The 18,081-nt window shown below is 36.0% G+C and overlaps 2 protein-coding genes across 5 annotated transcripts; one reads left to right on the forward strand and one right to left on the reverse strand.

Annotated features, from left to right (window-relative positions):
- Positions 1-1,275: 1,275 nt before the first annotated feature.
- LOC139857128 (serine/threonine-protein kinase SRK2I-like) lies at positions 1,276-4,025 on the forward strand. 4 transcript variants are annotated; one of them, XM_071845857.1, is made up of 10 exons: positions 1,276-1,494; positions 1,631-1,812; positions 2,187-2,261; positions 2,359-2,460; positions 2,590-2,643; positions 2,771-2,863; positions 2,961-3,053; positions 3,146-3,250; positions 3,343-3,441; positions 3,549-4,025. In XM_071845857.1, the coding sequence occupies exons 2-10, from the start codon at positions 1,639-1,641 to the stop codon at positions 3,840-3,842; spliced, it is 1,089 nt and encodes a 362-aa protein (XP_071701958.1). In that variant the 5' UTR covers positions 1,276-1,494; positions 1,631-1,638; the 3' UTR covers positions 3,843-4,025. The 4 variants fall into 4 exon arrangements, with proteins under 4 accessions (XP_071701958.1, XP_071701959.1, XP_071701956.1 ...); XM_071845858.1 differs by having other exon boundaries at positions 1,276-1,491; XM_071845855.1 differs by having other exon boundaries at positions 1,277-1,494; positions 1,592-1,812.
- A 476-nt stretch (positions 4,026-4,501) lies between these two features.
- Positions 4,502-6,040, reverse strand: LOC139858477 (uncharacterized). The gene has a single exon (XM_071847327.1). It carries the CDS (start codon positions 5,997-5,999, stop codon positions 4,716-4,718), a length of 1,284 nt encoding a protein of 427 aa, XP_071703428.1. The 5' UTR covers positions 6,000-6,040; the 3' UTR covers positions 4,502-4,715.
- Positions 6,041-18,081: the final 12,041 nt, after the last annotated feature.

Raw genomic sequence — 18,081 nt, forward strand, 5'->3', positions numbered from 1 at the left:
CAACTTTCACAAAATGAACAACCTTCAATGTTATATGTCGAAAAAAATTCTTTTTTACAAAATAGATCAAGATTTTTTTTTTAACTCTCATTCAAAACGGAGCCCTGACGCGAAGCAAGGGCTCCACAACTAGTTAAAAATAAAGGGCAAATGTGAGAAATTAATAACAAAGAATTGCATATCGCTAGTACTAAATCTCGCATATAATAATAATCTTATCATATGTTCTTAAGCACACGTTAAATAATTCACCAAAATAGTTAGTTTGATTTACGGAGTAATTTTTACTGAAAACACCCTTACCAAAAAGGGTCTTACAAGTAATAGCAAGTAGATTCAACTTCAAGTATCTCGCCTATGACATCTTTAAATGGATATTATTGAATTCTTCTATGTTAGACCAAACAAACTGATTGAATCTTATTTAATTCAATTCCATATATTAACATTAATAATTAATATTAATAATTAACATAATTATAATACTTAAAGACATGATCCTAATTCAAACCTAACACATATATTAATAATATATATGTAAATGTAAATGTAAATACTCCGTAGAGAAATATTCATTTGAATCCATAAATTAAGTTGATATCCAAGGCATCAATAATAGCGCGCCATGTGATGCGAAAATCACAAGTGATTGAAAAAAAGTTTAAATTTTTTTCGGGAAAAAAATTTATTTTTAAAAAAAAATTCGAACTTTTTTTTTCCGAATTTTTTAAAATTTTTTTTTTACAATCACATGTGATTGAATTGTAAAATCACATGTACGTGATTGGATTTGACATGCATAATCACATGTGATTGACATGCAGAATCACATGTGATTTTAAAAAAAAATCAGGAAAAAAAATTTTGAAAAAAAAAATCGGAAAAATAAATTTCGGGAAAAAATAAATTTTGAATTTTTTTTTTTTGTAAAACAGTTTTTTAATCAAATGTGATTTTCGAGCCACGTGTCGCGCTCTCATTGGTCACTTAGATTTCAAGAAAATTAATGGATGTAACAACTCATACTCCGTATAATGAAATATATAAATTTAATATTCAATTTCAATATATTAATATATATCTACTAGTTTTCTTAGACAACACAAATATCTTTTCAGTATATGAACAAGTTGTTTTAAAGAAAATATTGAATAAACCAAGTTGCATCTATTCAATTATAACTTTTCCCATAGGCCCACTAGAAATCAATCAAAAATTCTATCATCTAAGGATAATTCAAACTTGTGTGTTACTCCGTATTAAATTAAATTATAAATTAAATAAATAAATAAATGCGGGCTTAAAACTTATTCTAGCATACAATTGCAATTGGCCAGCAGCAGCAGACGAAGTCTACAGATAAAAAAAACGACAACAATATTATATTTAGTCTATATATTTTATCCATAAATACCGATGGGATAAATTGTCATCTAGTAAGCAAACTATCGCCAAACGCCGTCGTATTCAACGTCCAACTTCCAATAAATCGTTGTTCGTTAAAACCTCTCTCTCTTTATATATATTTAGAAAGTTCTTCTTTTTGGTGTCCAAGTTTTTACAATTTTTTTGTTTGCATGAAATGAAACAGATTACATGTAATGTACTGTGAATTTATTTATTTATTAAGGCTGGAATATGATGGATCGGGTGGTGGTGAATCCGGGTATGGATATGCCGATCATGCATGATAGTGACCGGTATGATTTTGTTAGGGATATCGGGTCGGGTAATTTTGGGGTGGCAAGGCTTATGAGAGATAAACAAACTAAAGAGCTTGTTGCTGTTAAGTATATTGAGAGAGGTGAAAAGGTTTGTTCTTTTTTCTCATTTTTACTAATATTTTATTGATTAATTAATAAGAGTATCATTTATGTGTTCATGGAATCTTTCTTGTGTTGAAGTCTTGAAGATGATAAGTTTCTTTAATCTTGATTCTTAATTGTTAATTCTTAAAGCCGAGTTTAGATCATTTTCTTATGCTCTTTTTAAATTTTATGCTAAATTAATATGGAAACTTTATACTGTATTAGAGGATATTAGAACCAATTTGGTGATGAGTGAGTAGGATCATTAACTGATTATTTAATTTAATGACATGATGATTATTTAATTTAATGATATGATGATCATTAGTTTGTGAATTGTGATTAAATTAGTATGTTAACAAATGTTGTTTTTTACAGATTGATGAAAATGTTCAAAGGGAAATCATCAATCATAGGCCTTTAAGGCATCCTAATATTGTTCGGTTTAAAGAGGTTTGTTTGTTTTCATCTTTTAGGATTCTATTTATCATCTGTTTAAGAATATGGTTCCTTTTAAGGAAAACTAAGTTGATTTTTTGTTACATTGAAGGTCATATTGACCCCGACCCATTTAGCGATTGTTATGGAATATGTTGCTGGAGGGGAGCTATTCGATAGAATATGCAGTGCAGGCCGCTTTAATGAGGATGAGGTTTTTCTTTGGCGATTTTAAGTTTGGCAAATGGTTTAATGAGCAACTATGGCATTAAAGTTTTGCAAGCATCTTTGGTCAGATCAAGTAATTGGTTTTGAAACTTATTCTTATTTTGGTTATGTGCAGGCTCGATACTTCTTTCAACAACTAATATCCGGGGTCAGCTACTGTCATGCTATGGTATGCTGCAATTTACTCGACAATTAAAACAATGTGTATGATAGTTTAAATTCTAATATAACTGTTGCGTGTGCGAGATTATTGACTCAAAAGTCTGTACTTTTTCTATTGGTTGGCATTGTTTCAGCAAGTTTGTCATCGAGACTTGAAGCTAGAAAACACGTTGATTGATGGAAGCCCTGCTCCTCGTTTGAAAATATGTGATTTTGGTTACTCCAAGGTATTATTATCTTTATTGTTATTTAAAGATCTTTATTGTATTATACCATGTCAATGGTTTACAATCATCTTAAAATTTATTGTATGCTGTACCGCAGTCTTCCGTACTGCATTCACAGCCAAAATCGACAGTTGGAACACCAGCATACATTGCTCCCGAAGTGTTAGCAAGAGAAGAGTACGATGGAAAGGTAAACGTTTATAAACAAACGTACTGTAATCTATTAGACACAATTATATGTTGTCATTCGAGTAACTGATCTAATCAGTCAGCCTTTTACAGAAGGCAGATGTGTGGTCGTGTGGGGTGACGTTATATGTTATGCTTGTCGGTGGCTACCCTTTTGAGGACCCAAATGAACCAAGAGACTTCCGAAAGACAATACAAGTAGAAGAAAACACTTAACTAGAATTTATTATGTTACCAGTTTCGAATTCCATGTTGCTTATTACGGGTCATACCTTTTGTGTGTTCTGCAGAGAATTCTTGACATTCAGTACTCGATTCCAGAAAATATTGAGATATCTCCTGAATGTCGTCACCTACTTTCACGAATATTTGTTGGGGACCCTGCACAGGTTAATTCACAAGTTAAATTTTTGTATTTAAAGTTACTTGGCAACAGAGATTTCAATTGATGACCTTATCAAACCACTGTATCTAATTACTTTGTGTAAATAAACAGAGAATTACAATGGCAGAGATAAAAACACATGGATGGTTTCTGAAGAACCTGACTGCAGATTTGATGGGTGAAGACGAGATGATAAACGACATGTTTAAAGAGCCTGATCAACCGATGCAGAGCGTAGATGCGATCATGAAGATTCTATCCGAGGCCACAATTCCACATGTTGATCTTTACAATCTGGATATGATGGATGAAGACCTGGACCTGGACCTGGATCTGGATGGCTTTGACTCTGACCTTGAAGATCTTAGTATAGAGAGCAGTGGTGAGGTTGTGTATGCACTGTGAGCACCATAATTGATGATTGACTTAAGATATCAACGCCACCCAAGTTAAACATGTACACTAATTGGGCACTACAATGTATCTGGATTTTCGGAAATCGTACTTCAAATATTTGAAATTGTTTTAACAGCACAACTTTTACTATATATAAATACAAAATCACAAGTGAAGTTTTATTAGGGGACATGCTATTGATCCATGCTTTAAAATGTTAGATAGATTTGAACCCAATACCTCATGTATATGTATAGATAATAAAATGAGCTTATTCGAGAAATGAATGAATTTATCGGGTTTGAATCGTAGTTCGTAAACAAGCAACCTGTGCAAGAAATTTTGTTCAAAAAAACACCATTCCAACTCGACCTTGAATACTATTTTAAATTGTCATTCAACGTCGAGCTTGAATACAATTTCTAAAGCTTATTCGAGTTAAGTGTTGAGCTCGAACTTAGTAGTTAGTAAACGAGTCAAACTCTCGCATCCTCATTCATCTCTATTAGCATTTCATACTCATTAGCAGTTACGAGTATTTTGATTAAACAAATTAGAACTTCAATTTTGTAGATTTGCATTGCAATTGTGAAGGCATATCTCAGCAAATGAAGTTAGATACTAGAACAGAGAAACATTGCAATTAACAAAGGATAGTGAATGTCACATATAGTATGAGGCTAATTGACTCAGTAAGTAGCTAAACCGTGCAATCTAAAGATGCATCACAACAAACTAATACAATAGAAAGTACAATTAGCATCATAAGACTTGATTACAGTAGTTAATCTACGTTTTCGCTCCTCTTATTAACTTGACTAATGGTTGACTACCATTGACTAAAAAAACGACAAATGTTGTATGCGTGGTTTAGACACCAATCTACAGGCCTTGATGCTCAGTCCTCACCATCCCAGGCTTGATCTCAGCTGTGGTACGAATGCCAACATCAACAGCACAACTTCCACTAGCTTGATCAGTAACCGTACACGAACCTGACGTCAAATTAACCAAATCATCCTGCTCAAAGTGTTGCCGAGTGCTTCCACTACCAGATTCAGTCTCGTCATACGTGACGGCAGACGGATGGAGATGCGGGAACGGCAAATAGATGCTATGAACCACGATTTTCAGATTACGCATGACGTCAGGGACCTTAATTCGAACGTAATTAATTCTCATCGGAGTAAATCCACCAGAAGTCGTCGTCGTCACCATTAGAAATTGACCTGATTCAAGCGTAGGTAGTAGCGTTCCTGTTTGAATCTTCTCTAGGTCAGATATCGCTAGTAGCCTGTTCGGAATGATGTGGAACCTGACGTTGCTGACGTATGAATGAGAACCTGAGAATATTGAAACGTCATCAAGTGCAAAAACTGTGATGTTCTGTAGAGTCATCAACTCGGCTGATTTTAACTTCAGCGCTAAAGCGATTATGCTAAATCCGCTGTTTCGTAGTCTCAACATCGCATCTCGAAGCATAAGCCTCATGATATAGGTCGGATACTGTTGAGATTGTTGTGCCATATTTTGACGACTATCGATTGAAACAGGAAATGACAGTGACGTCATCCTCTCGACGTTACATGAGAACGGAGATAACGGAGCGACGTAGCCTTGAAGGCCGTGAACAACAACTAGACCGTTATTAAACAGATCTGGACGAGTGATCTCCACGCCTCCAATATATATCTTCGTGTAATTATTTGCATCGGTTGATGACGTCACAGTGATGCAACGACCTGGATCCATTGTCTCGATCTTCGTACCGAACGCGAGTTTCCGAAGGTAATCGTGAGAGAATAAGCCAGGAACGATGTGCTCTCGAAGTAGACGAACGACGGAGCATGACGTACAGCTTTTGATCGAAGCGTCGGTCGGAGCGAAGAGAGTAGTCGGACCGTTCCACGTCGTGAATGCTGAGTCATCGGAGAGTGACGGAACGGCCATGGAGAGTTCCTGAAACCCTAAGTTTGCCAGAATAGGCTCGAAGATTGACGTCGGTGCGAAGGAATCGTGCACGTTGTGAGCTGATGTAGGTGAAGAAGCAAAATCAAGTGATGAAGGATTTGTGACTTCATCGGCAACGGCGGTTGCTCCGGGGAAATAAAATGATGATAGCAGAATCGCTACGATAACGAGTATCAGTTGCAAAGACGGTGCCATTGCAGAATGAAAATGAGAGTGATGATTGAAGCCTTGAAGGTGATATAACTGAATTGAAGTGTGAGGAATTGTGAACGGTTACCACGAGAAACAGATATTTATATGCCGTTGGTAGCGAATTAACAGTACGAGACGCGCGCACCGTAGATTTATGTATACCTTTTTTAGATTTCGACACGTGTAATAAATTTGTAACACGCCTTGAAAATACAGAATTACGTAATTAGCCTTCAACTCCTATTCAGTGTTCACTACTTTCTGGGCTTGGGCCTTGACACAATGTTCATAATTGCATTTGGTTCAATGTTCCGTCTAGCAAAAGTATTTCTAATAAGCACATATATTTGGGATTATCATCAAAAAGCCCATTTTTTTAACCTTTCTTGCGTGAGAGCCCAAAAAAAATAAAAATTACCAATTTGCCCTCGCAAGGAGCAAGGTGTCTTGCTCCCTTGCGCCTTGCGTCCTTGCTTCCATTTGGGAGCAAGGAGCAAGGCACTTTGCTCCCTTGCTCCCAGGTGGAAGCAAGGACGCAAGGTGCATCTTGCACCCTTGCTTCCACCTGGGAGCAAGGACGCAAGGTGTCTCTTGCTCTCTTGCTTCCACCTGGGAGCAAGGACGCAAGGTGCCTCTTGCTCCCAGGTGAAAGCAAGGGAGCAAGATGCACCTTGCGTCCTTGCTCCCAGGTGGAAGCAAGGGAGCAAGAGACACCTTGCTCCTTTGCTCTCAGGTGGAAGCAAGGGAGCAAGAGGCACCTTGTGTCCTTGCTCTTAGGTGGAAGCAAGGGAGCAAGAGGCACCTTGCTCCTTGTTCCCATGTGAAACCAAGGTCGTAAGGACGCAAGGCGCAAGGGAGCAAGGCACCTTGCTCCTTGCGAGGGTAATTTGGCAATTTTTATTTTTTTTGGGCTCTCATGCAAGAAAGGTCAAAAAAATTGGCTTTTTAGTGATAATCCCCATATATTTTATATGAGGCAACCAGTAAGCATGATAATTTGATTATTTATTGCCCTGGCCCAAACATATAAATTCATAGATTTATTTATTTTATTACTGTATTTAATAGGGATATTAGCTCAAATACACTTTTTCTGAAAAATTTATTACATTTTACATTTTTTCAAACATTTTTGTGTAAAATACCATTCGAACAATATTTCGAACAAAATACATTGTGTTAGAACAACATGATTGTATTATAAAAAAAATTTGTTCGAACACGTATTAGAACAACATACACTGTACTATAATAAAATGTAGTTCTAACACCTAAATTGATGGCGTATCCCTTAAAATGCACTGTGTTCGAACAACATACACTCATACACTGTTTTAGAATAAAATCTTGTTCTACCACCTAAAATGATGTCGTTATTGTGTGGTCAATTGTAAAAGTGTCAAATTGTTGATTTTGAAAGAAAATGATGTTCGTTTGATTGCTATAATAATGTTAAAAGTTGTTTAGTGTGTATTTGAACCCTTTGACCCAAATAGGTCAAGTAGCGAATGCAGGAACAGTGGAAGCATTGTATGATACATTCAAAGGTAAGTTTTCGGTGCAAATTCTAAGTTATTATTCAAGATATAATATAACTATCACAAGGCATTGAACATGTGAATAAAGGTCTTCTATCATCAGGAATTATGACATCTTATATTGTTTTCTATTAGTTCACAGTAATTCAACTATGAACACCAGACTCTTAATTTCACACAAACAATAGGAATTAAAGTGCAGAAAATTAAGAGAACACGAATTAGAAGAAAACCAATAATATATTAAGCACAATCGTGTTTTTGATATATATATAAAAACTGCAAACATAAACGTGTATTTATACTAGAAGAACCAAATCTTCCAGATTTGGTTTCTTAACAAACTACTCTACAAAATAGGAAAAGATATACAAGGATCAAAGCTAAACTTAAGGAGATTAATTCTGGAAGATAAACACAAAAACGCATCATCATATATCTTCTAAATATAAAAGAGATCTTCCAGAATCTTCAAATGGCTTTATCAACAAGAAATCATTCGGCAGTTGACTTTTGAAAACTTCAGACTCTAACATCATCTGCTCCTCAGACTCTAACATCATCAGACTCTAAAATCTGCAAAATACTTTGACTCATCAGATTAACTTTCCCAACAATCTCCCCCTATCTGATGATGTCAAAACAATTCAAGCTACTAACCCATCAACTTCTTGACCTCTCTTTCAATCAGCTTGCACTTATGCTTCATGTGTGAGATCTTCTTCATCATACTGATCTTGCTGTACAAGTGCATCAACAACTTTCTTCGAAAAGGTAAGGTCTGCAGAGATTCACACCTTGTCATCAAACTTAATAGCAGCTCAATATTAGCATCCTCAAACTGATCCACTCTAATCAACATTCTCCTTCCATTAGAAGTTTTAACCAGCAATGCATCCAAATACTCAACATAAAAATCATCTATAAACTCCATATGTTCAGGAACAGCATATGTATCAACTATCCTCTTGACCCTTCTTTCTTTCTTTCTCAAATTAAAGGCTTCACAGAAAACTTCATAATCCTTCAAACTAATAAACCCTTCTTCAAACACCAGATGCACAAACATAAAAATCCTCTTAAACACCTCACTTAAAATCACCCTGTCACCTTCACAACCTCTCAAACCAAATGCAATTCCTCTCCATTCACAAAATCCTAACCTCAATATTTGATTCAACTTCACCCTTAATCTTTTATCAGAAGCATGAGATAAAGTCAGAAACAAACACACTCCATCATACTCAGTCCTATCAATTTCAACCTTCAACACTTCTCCTTCATACCTTCTAAATCTAAACCTTTTATTCAACTTAGCTCTCAGATCATTCAAGACCGCAGGATTTTCAGAAATATCACCAGCAGATTCTGCAATCATCTCACCAACAGCTGCAACATTTTTACCCTTATCCTTAACACCACCAGCAACAATTTCATCACCAACAGTAACATTCTCAACCACATTTTCTGAAACCACAACCTCATCAACAACAATGTGCTCCCCCTCAATTTGATTCTCCCCCTCAACAGCAGCTCTCTTATTCTTATCACCAGCAACCTCTGCATCATCAACTCTCTTTCTTTTCTCCCCCTTTTTGACATCATCCACCTGAAGAGAAGATATGATTTCCCAGATTTCAGCTTGTTGATTTTTTAAAGTAACCAAATCAGAAGCAAACCCTGTAAAACAACTTTCTACCCCATCAACTTTCTTTTCCAATACATCCAACCTGTCATTAAACATCACCACAGAATTTGAATTACCAGCACCACCCTGCAACTCCCCAACCAACCTCCTCACCTCCATCAACTCTGATTTTGAAACAAAATTATTATTAAAGTTTTTAGAAAGATCAGACTGCACAACAGATAGTTTGTCATCAAACTTCTTAGTCAAATTAGTCAAAGCCTTATTCAAGCCAACCAATTCAACTGGTGCCCCAGTCTGACCTGCAGTGTCAATAGATGTGGGTATGGTTGGTATATCCTCATGACTTTCCTGTTGTGAAGAAAAGCAATCCTTGGATAAAGAAGGTGTTGAGGCCTGTACCACACCCTGTGACATGAGTGTGGCATTGGCAGCCTGTGCAAGAGTGTGTAAGGATGACATGCTCTGGAAAGGTAGTGACAGACTTAAGTCTGAGGTAGAAGTAGGTTTGGCCATTTCAGTAGGTTGTTGAATTTGGTTTGATGAGTCCAGGATTGGGACCTCTGTTTGTAAGTTAACTGAGGGGGTTGCATCAGTAACTGTAATGTGGGTATCCAAGTTAACTAACCTATCAGGTTTGGTTAAGGTCAAAGCACTGCTTGCAACAACCTCTAGCAGAGGTGAAGAAACAGTACTAGCACCATCTTGCCTAGTGAATTGTAATGGTGAATTCACAGGTGCTGAATCATCTAAGGGTTCAAGTATGGTGGTATTCTCTGTATGAACTGGTGAGTTCATAAGGTTGTTTGATGAAGATATTTGCTCAGTAGCAGTGGGTGAAGATGGGTTAGATTGAAGTGGTGTTTCTTCAACCATATCTTCAGCCTGCTCTGTTTGATTGACAATATGGGGTGGAGTAATTGGGGGGGTAGAAACTGAATGTTCAGATTCTGTTGAATGTTGTTGACCATTGTTGTGACCTTCTTCAGATTCTGATTGCTCAGATCCTGAAGAAGATGCCCCTTCAGATTCTGATTGCTCAGGATCTGCAGGTTGGTCTGCACGGCCCAAATTGACCCAATGCATCATAGCAGCTGTAAGAGGGACTTCTTGACCATCAACAATGTGCCTATGAAACATTTTGACACTGCATTCAGGTAAATACCTGTACTCATAGACATTAAAAGTTTGCAAACCATTGTACAAAATTGGTGTCATTGCTTGTTCAAACATTAGACTCATAAATCTTATGAATGGCACATTGTGATCTCTTAAAGGTTTTTCAGTAAGCACTAAGAGTTCATTAAAATACAGACGTGCAAAGTCTATATTTCTCCCTGTTACCATGGCATCAAAAATATGAGCCTCAAAATCATTTATTTCAGTTAGACTCCCACATTTAAAACTCAAACTTCTGATTATATTTGACAATAGAAACATCCACCTTGGACTGAACATACTGATTTTGACACTAGAATTGGTTAAGGGCTGACCAACTAGGTTAAAACAATTTCGTACAGCAGATTTTGCTGCTGTTCGAACAAAATTCTCATTAAAAGGAAGGTTTAAAGCAGCCCTTAAATGATTTTCAGTAATTGTTAAGGTGTTGTTACCATTCCTGTAAGTACCAGTAATTGACCTTGCTTCTCTGTTCCCATTACAAGTGTACCAGAACTCAGCCAGCATCTCAGGATACATCACCGTTGTCTTAAAGAAGGCATCCTTCAAAGGATGATTCCTCATAAACAGCATCAATTCCTCATATCCCTCATTAGCAAACCCTTCTGGAATTCTACCACAAGCTACCCTATTGTTCACCGATACCTGTACCTCCTTATTACCTCTAAAATCCTTTGCTCGATGCATCCTTTCAGTTGGTTCCAGAACAAAAGGGATGAATTTCATGTTCGCCATTGTAATCGCAAGAGAATTTCGAAAAACAGATGAGGGTTTTGAGATGATCGACTGATTTGACAAAAAAAAATTTAAAATTTAAACCCTATTAAATAATTCTGACACCGCCAAAAATTTTACCATTTACCTCCTCAAAAAGTTACAGTTTTGACCCTTTTATTATAAGAAATAGAATAAAGAAAAATAAACTTACCTAAAACAGAACAAGAAAAAAAAAAAAAAAAAAACTTTATTTGACTCAAGATAGAAAATAATTTACACAAAATTACATCAAAAATACACCAGAGTCACACCATCTCAGACTCTGAAATAGCATTACCTCATCCAGACTCATTAAAACATCAGACTCCGGAAGAGTCATCACTAGACAACATTTCACTAGATGGATTTAACATTCCAAGTTGTCCAAGAAGATAAAAATGCCTTTCTTCATTAAGTGCCTTAGTAAAAATATCTGCCAATTGATCCTTTGTACCAATATGCTTCAAATACACTTTGCCCTTTTCAACACAATCCCTTATAAAATGATGTCTGATTTCAATGTGCTTTGTTCTTGAGTGAAACACTGGATTCTCAGTAATAGCAATTGCACTCTCATTGTCACACATGATTGGAGTGTTGGACAATGTCAACCCAAAATCCAAAAGTTGATGTTGCATCCAAAGTAATTGAGCACAGCAGCTTCCTGCAGCAACATATTCAGCTTCTGCTGTAGAAGTAGCAACAGAGTTTTGCTTCTTACTAGACCAGCTAACCAGTTTTCCACCTAACAATTGACATCCACCAGAAGTGCTTTTCCTGTCTAATTTGCAACCTGCATAGTCTGCATCTGTGTAACCAATTAGATCAAACCCTGAGTCTTTGGGATACCAAAGACCCAGGTTAGGGGTACCTTTTAAGTACCTAAAAATCCTTTTCACAGCTTTGTAATGAGACTCCTTAGGGTCAGATTGGTAACGTGCACAAAGACATGTAGCAAACATTATATCAGGTCTACTTGCAGTTAAGTATAACAAAGATCCAATCAAACCTCTATAGGTTGATTGACAAGTGGGTTTACCAGACTCATCCTTATCAAGTTTTTCAGAAATGCTCATTGGTGTTCTTATAGAAGAACAATTTTTGAAACCATATTTGTCTAACATGTTAGCAATATAGTTACTCTGGTTTATAAAAATACCCTCAGAACTTTGTTTTATTTGCAACCCAAGAAAATAGTTTAATGTACACAAATTACTCATTCTATACTCTTTTGACATAATATCAGAAAACCATTTTCCCAAGTTAGGATTAGTAGACCCAAATATAATGTCATCTACATAAATTTGAACAAGTAGCACATCACCTTTGTCCTTTTTGACAAACAAAGTCTTGTCAATAGCTCCTCTGGAAAAATTATTTTCTAGAAGAAATGTTGACAAGGTATCATACCAGGCTCTTGGAGCTTGCTTCAGACCATACAATGCCTTTTTCAATTTGTAAACATGTTTTGGAAATTTCTTACTTACATAACCAGGAGGTTGTTTCACATACACCTCTTCTTGCAAAACTCCATTCAAGAAAGCACTCTTCACATCCATTTGAGATACCTTAAACCCTTTGTGAGCAGCATGAGACAAAAACAATCTGATAGCTTCAATTCTAGCCACAGGAGCAAAAGTCTCATCATAATCTATCCCTTCTTCTTGCCTGTACCCTTGAGCAACCAACCTTGCCTTATTTCTGATAACAATACCATCTTTATCCACCTTGTTCCTGAATACCCATTTTGTGCCAATGATAGTTTTATCATCAGGCTTTGGAACCAATTCCCATACTTCATTCCTTTCAAACTCTGTAAGTTCTTCAGTCATAGCCTCATTCCAGTCATCATCACCTAGTGCCTCATCAATCTTCTTAGGCTCAATAAGTGAAAGAAAACTTGAAAACAAACAGAAATTAGCTATGGCAGATTCAGACACAGCAGCCTGATTAGAAGAACTAGTCTTGGGTAACCCTGTAGTATCCACAACATAATCATCAAGATGCTTTGGATGAACTATGCTTCTTGAAGATCTTCTGATAGGTACAATGGGATCTGAGGTGGTATCTGATGATTGGCCACTCTCTTGATTAACAACAATCTCTTCTTCTTGTGTAGATTCTTCTGTATGAACACCTTCAGCAATAATATTTTTAGAGTCTGACCACTGTTCATCAGACTCAGACTCTGAATCCAGAGTCTGAACAATGTTCTCTGAAATTAACTTAGACATTTCTTCAAGTGCAGAATTCTCAGAATTGGATGATTGATCCATTTCTAAGGAGCTTTCATCAAAAGAAACATTGATAGATTCTTCAATCTTCATTCTCCTCTGATTGTAAACTCTATAAGCTTTAGATACAGAAGAATATCCCATAAAAATACCTTCATCAGACTTTGGCTTCATCTTATCAAGCTGATCTCTTTGATTTAAAATGTAGCACTTACACCCAAAAACTTGAAAATAATGAATAGTAGGCACCTTTTTGTGATATAACTCATAAGGAGTTTTACCATGTTTCTTCACAATCAGTGACCTATTTTGAGTGTAACATGCTGTGTTTACAGCTTCAGCCCAGAACCTTAAAGCTACATTCGATTGACATAGCATAGTTCTAGCTGCTTCAATAAGGGTTCTGTTTCTTCTTTCAGCAACTCCATTCTGTTGAGGAGTTCTTACAGCAGAGAAGTTTTGACCAATTCCAGATTCTTCACAAAAATCAATTAAAGTAACATTTTTGAACTCAGTACCATGATCACTTCTTAACTGTTTAACAAGAATACCCTTTTGAACCTGCTCTCTTTTGATCAACCTGATGATTTCTTCAGGAGCATCACTCTTTGCAGCCAAGAAAATAACCCAAGTAAATCTGGAATACTCATCAACAATCACAAGAGTATACCTTTTTCCACCCAAACTACTAGTATTCATTGGACCAAACAGATCCATATGAAGCATGTGAAGTGGATCACAAATGGTAGCCAGGGTTTTTGAAGGAAACTTGGTTTTGGTTTGTTTACCCATAATACAAGCAGAACATGGCTTATCTTTCTTAAAGGGTTGCTGTGGAAGACCTCTCACCAATTTCTTCTTAGACAGCTCATTTATATTCTTAAAATTAAGATGAGAAAGTCTTTTATGCCACAGCCAATTTAGCTCATTTACAGTCTGAGAATACAAACATGTCTCAATACCAGAATTAACAGAATTCAGATCCAATACATACACATTCTGATGTCTCCAGGCCACAAGTGTTGGCCTACCTTTTGGATCATAAATAATACCAGCTTTCTTTCTGATTCTTATTTCACAGTCTTCATCAGCAATTTGACTAACACTTAGCAGATTATGCATCAACCCTTCAACTAAGGCAACTTTCATCAAAGTAACACTACCAGCTTTCACAGTACCATAACCAACTGTCTTTGCAACAGAATTATCACCATATCTCACAGGAGGACCCTTCTCTTCTACAAACTCTACAAGATGTTCTTTGCATCCAGTCATATGTCTTGAGCAGCCACTATCCAGATACCACTTACTACCCTGCTACACAAGACACAAACAACTACACAATTAATTCTTGGAGGGAACCCACTTTTCAGTGGGTTCAATAGGAGAATCTTTTACTCTCCATACAAAAGCTTTGTTACCAATCCAGATCAACTTGTCTTTAACAGATTTCAAAACACTTTCACTTTCACAGACTTTGGGTTTCCAACACTTTTCAATTCTCTTTGGAAGACAACATGTACTCTTAACAGGAGATTTCTCTTTACTTTTGATTACATTATTAAGTTTTGAAATTTCCTTTTTAAGTTTTCGAATAGTCTTAGTCTGTTTGGACTTTGACTTTCTTTTTGACCTTTTAGAATCTGGACTGGTACTAGTAACAGAAGATAAATCAGATATGTCCTTGCAACTTGACTCATGGGTGATAGACTCCTGGTCAGAACATTCACTTTTAATTTTCAAATCTAAACTGTTAGAGTCTGAAGATTTCTCAAGTTCAGACTCTGATTGACTTTTACTTTCTGACCAGTTAGAGTCTGATGGTAACAAAATTTCAGACTCTAAAGGATCTCTGCTCTCAAGTACAATGATGTCTAAAGGCTCAACAGGATCTAATGATTTTACAAAAGCATTTGTCAAAATCTTTTTATCACCATCAAACTTTACAAAAGTATCTGGTAAAATATCAGGTTTAAATCTATTAGGATCAGCTTCCACATTATTGTCTAATATGTAGTTTTCACCTAATATAGCCTTAACATCATCTGGAATTTGTTTGGCAATAGCATCAGAATTCTTTTTAGAAGATACACACCAAGATCTACAAATTGACTCATAATGTTTTGACCTTTTAATTGATCTTCCTAATTCTGTATTTAATCTTTTAGTTTCTTCAGCATATGCCATTTTATAAGTGTCTAATTCAGCCTCACACGATTTTAATCCTTTAATTTCAGCATCTTTTTCCATAATTGACTGTTTAAGATCAAAGATTTGTGTTCTTAACCTATCAATGTCTTCTAAACACCACTTAAAGTCAAGCAACAAGTACTGAAACATTCTCACTTTTTCATTATCAAAATAGTTCACAAAGTTTTGTACCTTATAGGCAGAAATTTTATTACAAGAACTATCCATATCCATCTTCTCAATAGCCTTCAGATCCTCTTCAAAATTACTGGATCCACCAACCATTTCAGTTAAAGCCATAAAACACTTGTCTTCCTCATCATCTGATGATGAATCTTCATCCTCCCATGTTTCAGTATACAAAGCCTTCTCCTGTTCTTTACCCTTTGCCTTCTCAGCTTCATTCTTTAATTTCTTGTACTTCAACTTGTACTTTCTTGCTTTGTCAACAGACTTGTAGGAATCTGAACCTCCTTCAACCTTAGACCAGCAATCAGCAGCTATATGCCCTATCTTACCACACTTGAAACACTTAGCTTTCTTTGGATCAAATGAACTCTTACCTTTACCCTTCTTAAAACCAAACTTTCTTTGCTCAACTCTCTGAGCCAAAAGAGCTATCTGGGCCTCCAGATCATCATCTTCCTCATCTTCTTCAGATTCACTATCATCAGAAGTTTCATCATCCTCAGATTCAACCTTACTAGAGTAACTGGAGAACAACTGTTTGTTCTTCTTTGTAGTAGCCACCAAAGCTGCCTCTGGATCTTTAGCAACCTTCTTAACATTGATCTTGTTCTTCAACTGTGTTTCTTCAAAATTTGATAGAATACCAAACAACTCACTTAGCTCATACCCTTCAATCTTCTCACTTATTACCATAGAAGTAATAACCGATTCAAAGTTTGAAGGTAGTAATTCAATGAACTTTTGACACAAAACTTGTTGTGTCTTTTCTATACCAACACTTTCAAGATCATTTATCAAAACCTGAAACCTTGAGTGGAGATCACTTAAGGATTCTTTAGGCTCAGCAGCAAAGTTTTCATAGCATCTGATCAGATTCTTTCTCTTTTGAGTCTTAACAACTGTGACTCCTTCATAATCATTAAGTAAAAGATCCCACATAGCTTTAGCAGTCTTGGCATGACTAATTTTCCTGAGAATAGGAACAGTGACAGCATTACCAATAATACTTCTTATTTTGCTGTCAAGCTTAAACTTTATAGCTTCTGCTTCTGTCCATCTTTCTCTTGGAGTTGAACGAAAATAAGCAGGTTGTGCAGCAACAGTATCTGATCCAGGAACAGCATCAACCATTTGACCTGGTGTAATGGGTCCTGTGGTAAGGACAGTTTCTGCATCTTCATGAACAGATCCAAGAAACCATAGAACTTTTAGCTTCCATGTTGCAAAGTCTGTGCCATCAAAAATCGGCACACCTTTTCCAGCCATGACTGGAGTAACAATTGTACTGGTAGACATCTTGATTTCTTCAAAGATGAAAAATAGATCGTTTTAAAGATTACCTTTGACGGATTTACACCTAACCCGCTCTGATACCAGTTATTAGTTCACAGTAATTCAACTATGAACACCAGACTCTTAATTTCACACAAACAATAGGAATTAAAGTGCAGAAAATTAAGAGAACACGAATTAGAAGAAAACCAATAATATATTAAGCACAATCGTGTTTTTGATATATATATAAAAACTGCAAACATAAACGTGTATTTATACTAGAAGAACCAAATCTTCCAGATTTGGTTTCTTAACAAACTACTCTACAAAATAGGAAAAGATATACAAGGATCAAAGCTAAACTTAAGGAGATTAATTCTGGAAGATAAACACAAAAACGCATCATCATATATCTTCTAAATATAAAAGAGATCTTCCAGAATCTTCAAATGGCTTTATCAACAAGAAATCATTCGGCAGTTGACTTTTGAAAACTTCAGACTCTAACATCATCTGCTCCTCAGACTCTAACATCATCAGACTCTAAAATCTGCAAAATACTTTGACTCATCAGATTAACTTTCCCAACATTTTCCTCTATTAGTCTTATTTAAGAAGGTTCGCTGTCATTAACAATATAAATTGTAATCTACTCAAATAAGTTAATCTTATTTTTTTGTCATGATAATTATCATGACTTTATAGTGAGCCTGTCATTGAAAAATGAACCCGGGAAGCAGGATAACAAGCATGTCAACTGGATTACTACCCGAGTAACTAAACTGACACCTTCTATCTTAAACCTCGATAATCACATTGTAATCGATCATGCGCATTTTGCCATGCATTTACATTCTTGTATTTTTGTGTGTCAAGAACTTCCTGGTCGGTGTTTTCGTCATTCTCATGGCGACATTTTCCACTGGGATCGATTCACAAGTATATGGGTAGATTCTACCACCTTAAATGACATTTACTCCAAAAGTGGTTGCCTTTAACAATAAGTGAACTTTGTACTAGTTCAATGCAACCAAACAAGCATTATTATAATAGAAAGTTGATTGATTGATCATATA

This window comes from Rutidosis leptorrhynchoides, chromosome 7, assembly GCF_046630445.1.
Source record: "Rutidosis leptorrhynchoides isolate AG116_Rl617_1_P2 chromosome 7, CSIRO_AGI_Rlap_v1, whole genome shotgun sequence".
Lineage (NCBI taxonomy): Eukaryota > Viridiplantae > Streptophyta > Magnoliopsida > Asterales > Asteraceae > Rutidosis > Rutidosis leptorrhynchoides.

Bases quoted from the DNA above. Each gene is read 5' to 3' on its own strand.
- LOC139858477 (XM_071847327.1), bottom strand. From the start codon at position 5,999: ATGGCACCGTCTTTGCAACTGATACTCGTTATCGTAGCGATTCTGCTA.
- LOC139857128 (XM_071845857.1), top strand. From the start codon at position 1,639: ATGATGGATCGGGTGGTGGTGAATCCGGGTATGGATATGCCGATCATG. The intron at 2,461-2,589 runs GTTTTTCTTTGG...GGTTATGTGCAG, and splicing joins GCCGCTTTAATGAGGATGAG to GCTCGATACTTCTTTCAACA. The intron at 3,251-3,342 runs GTAGAAGAAAAC...TGTGTTCTGCAG, and splicing joins ACTTCCGAAAGACAATACAA to AGAATTCTTGACATTCAGTA.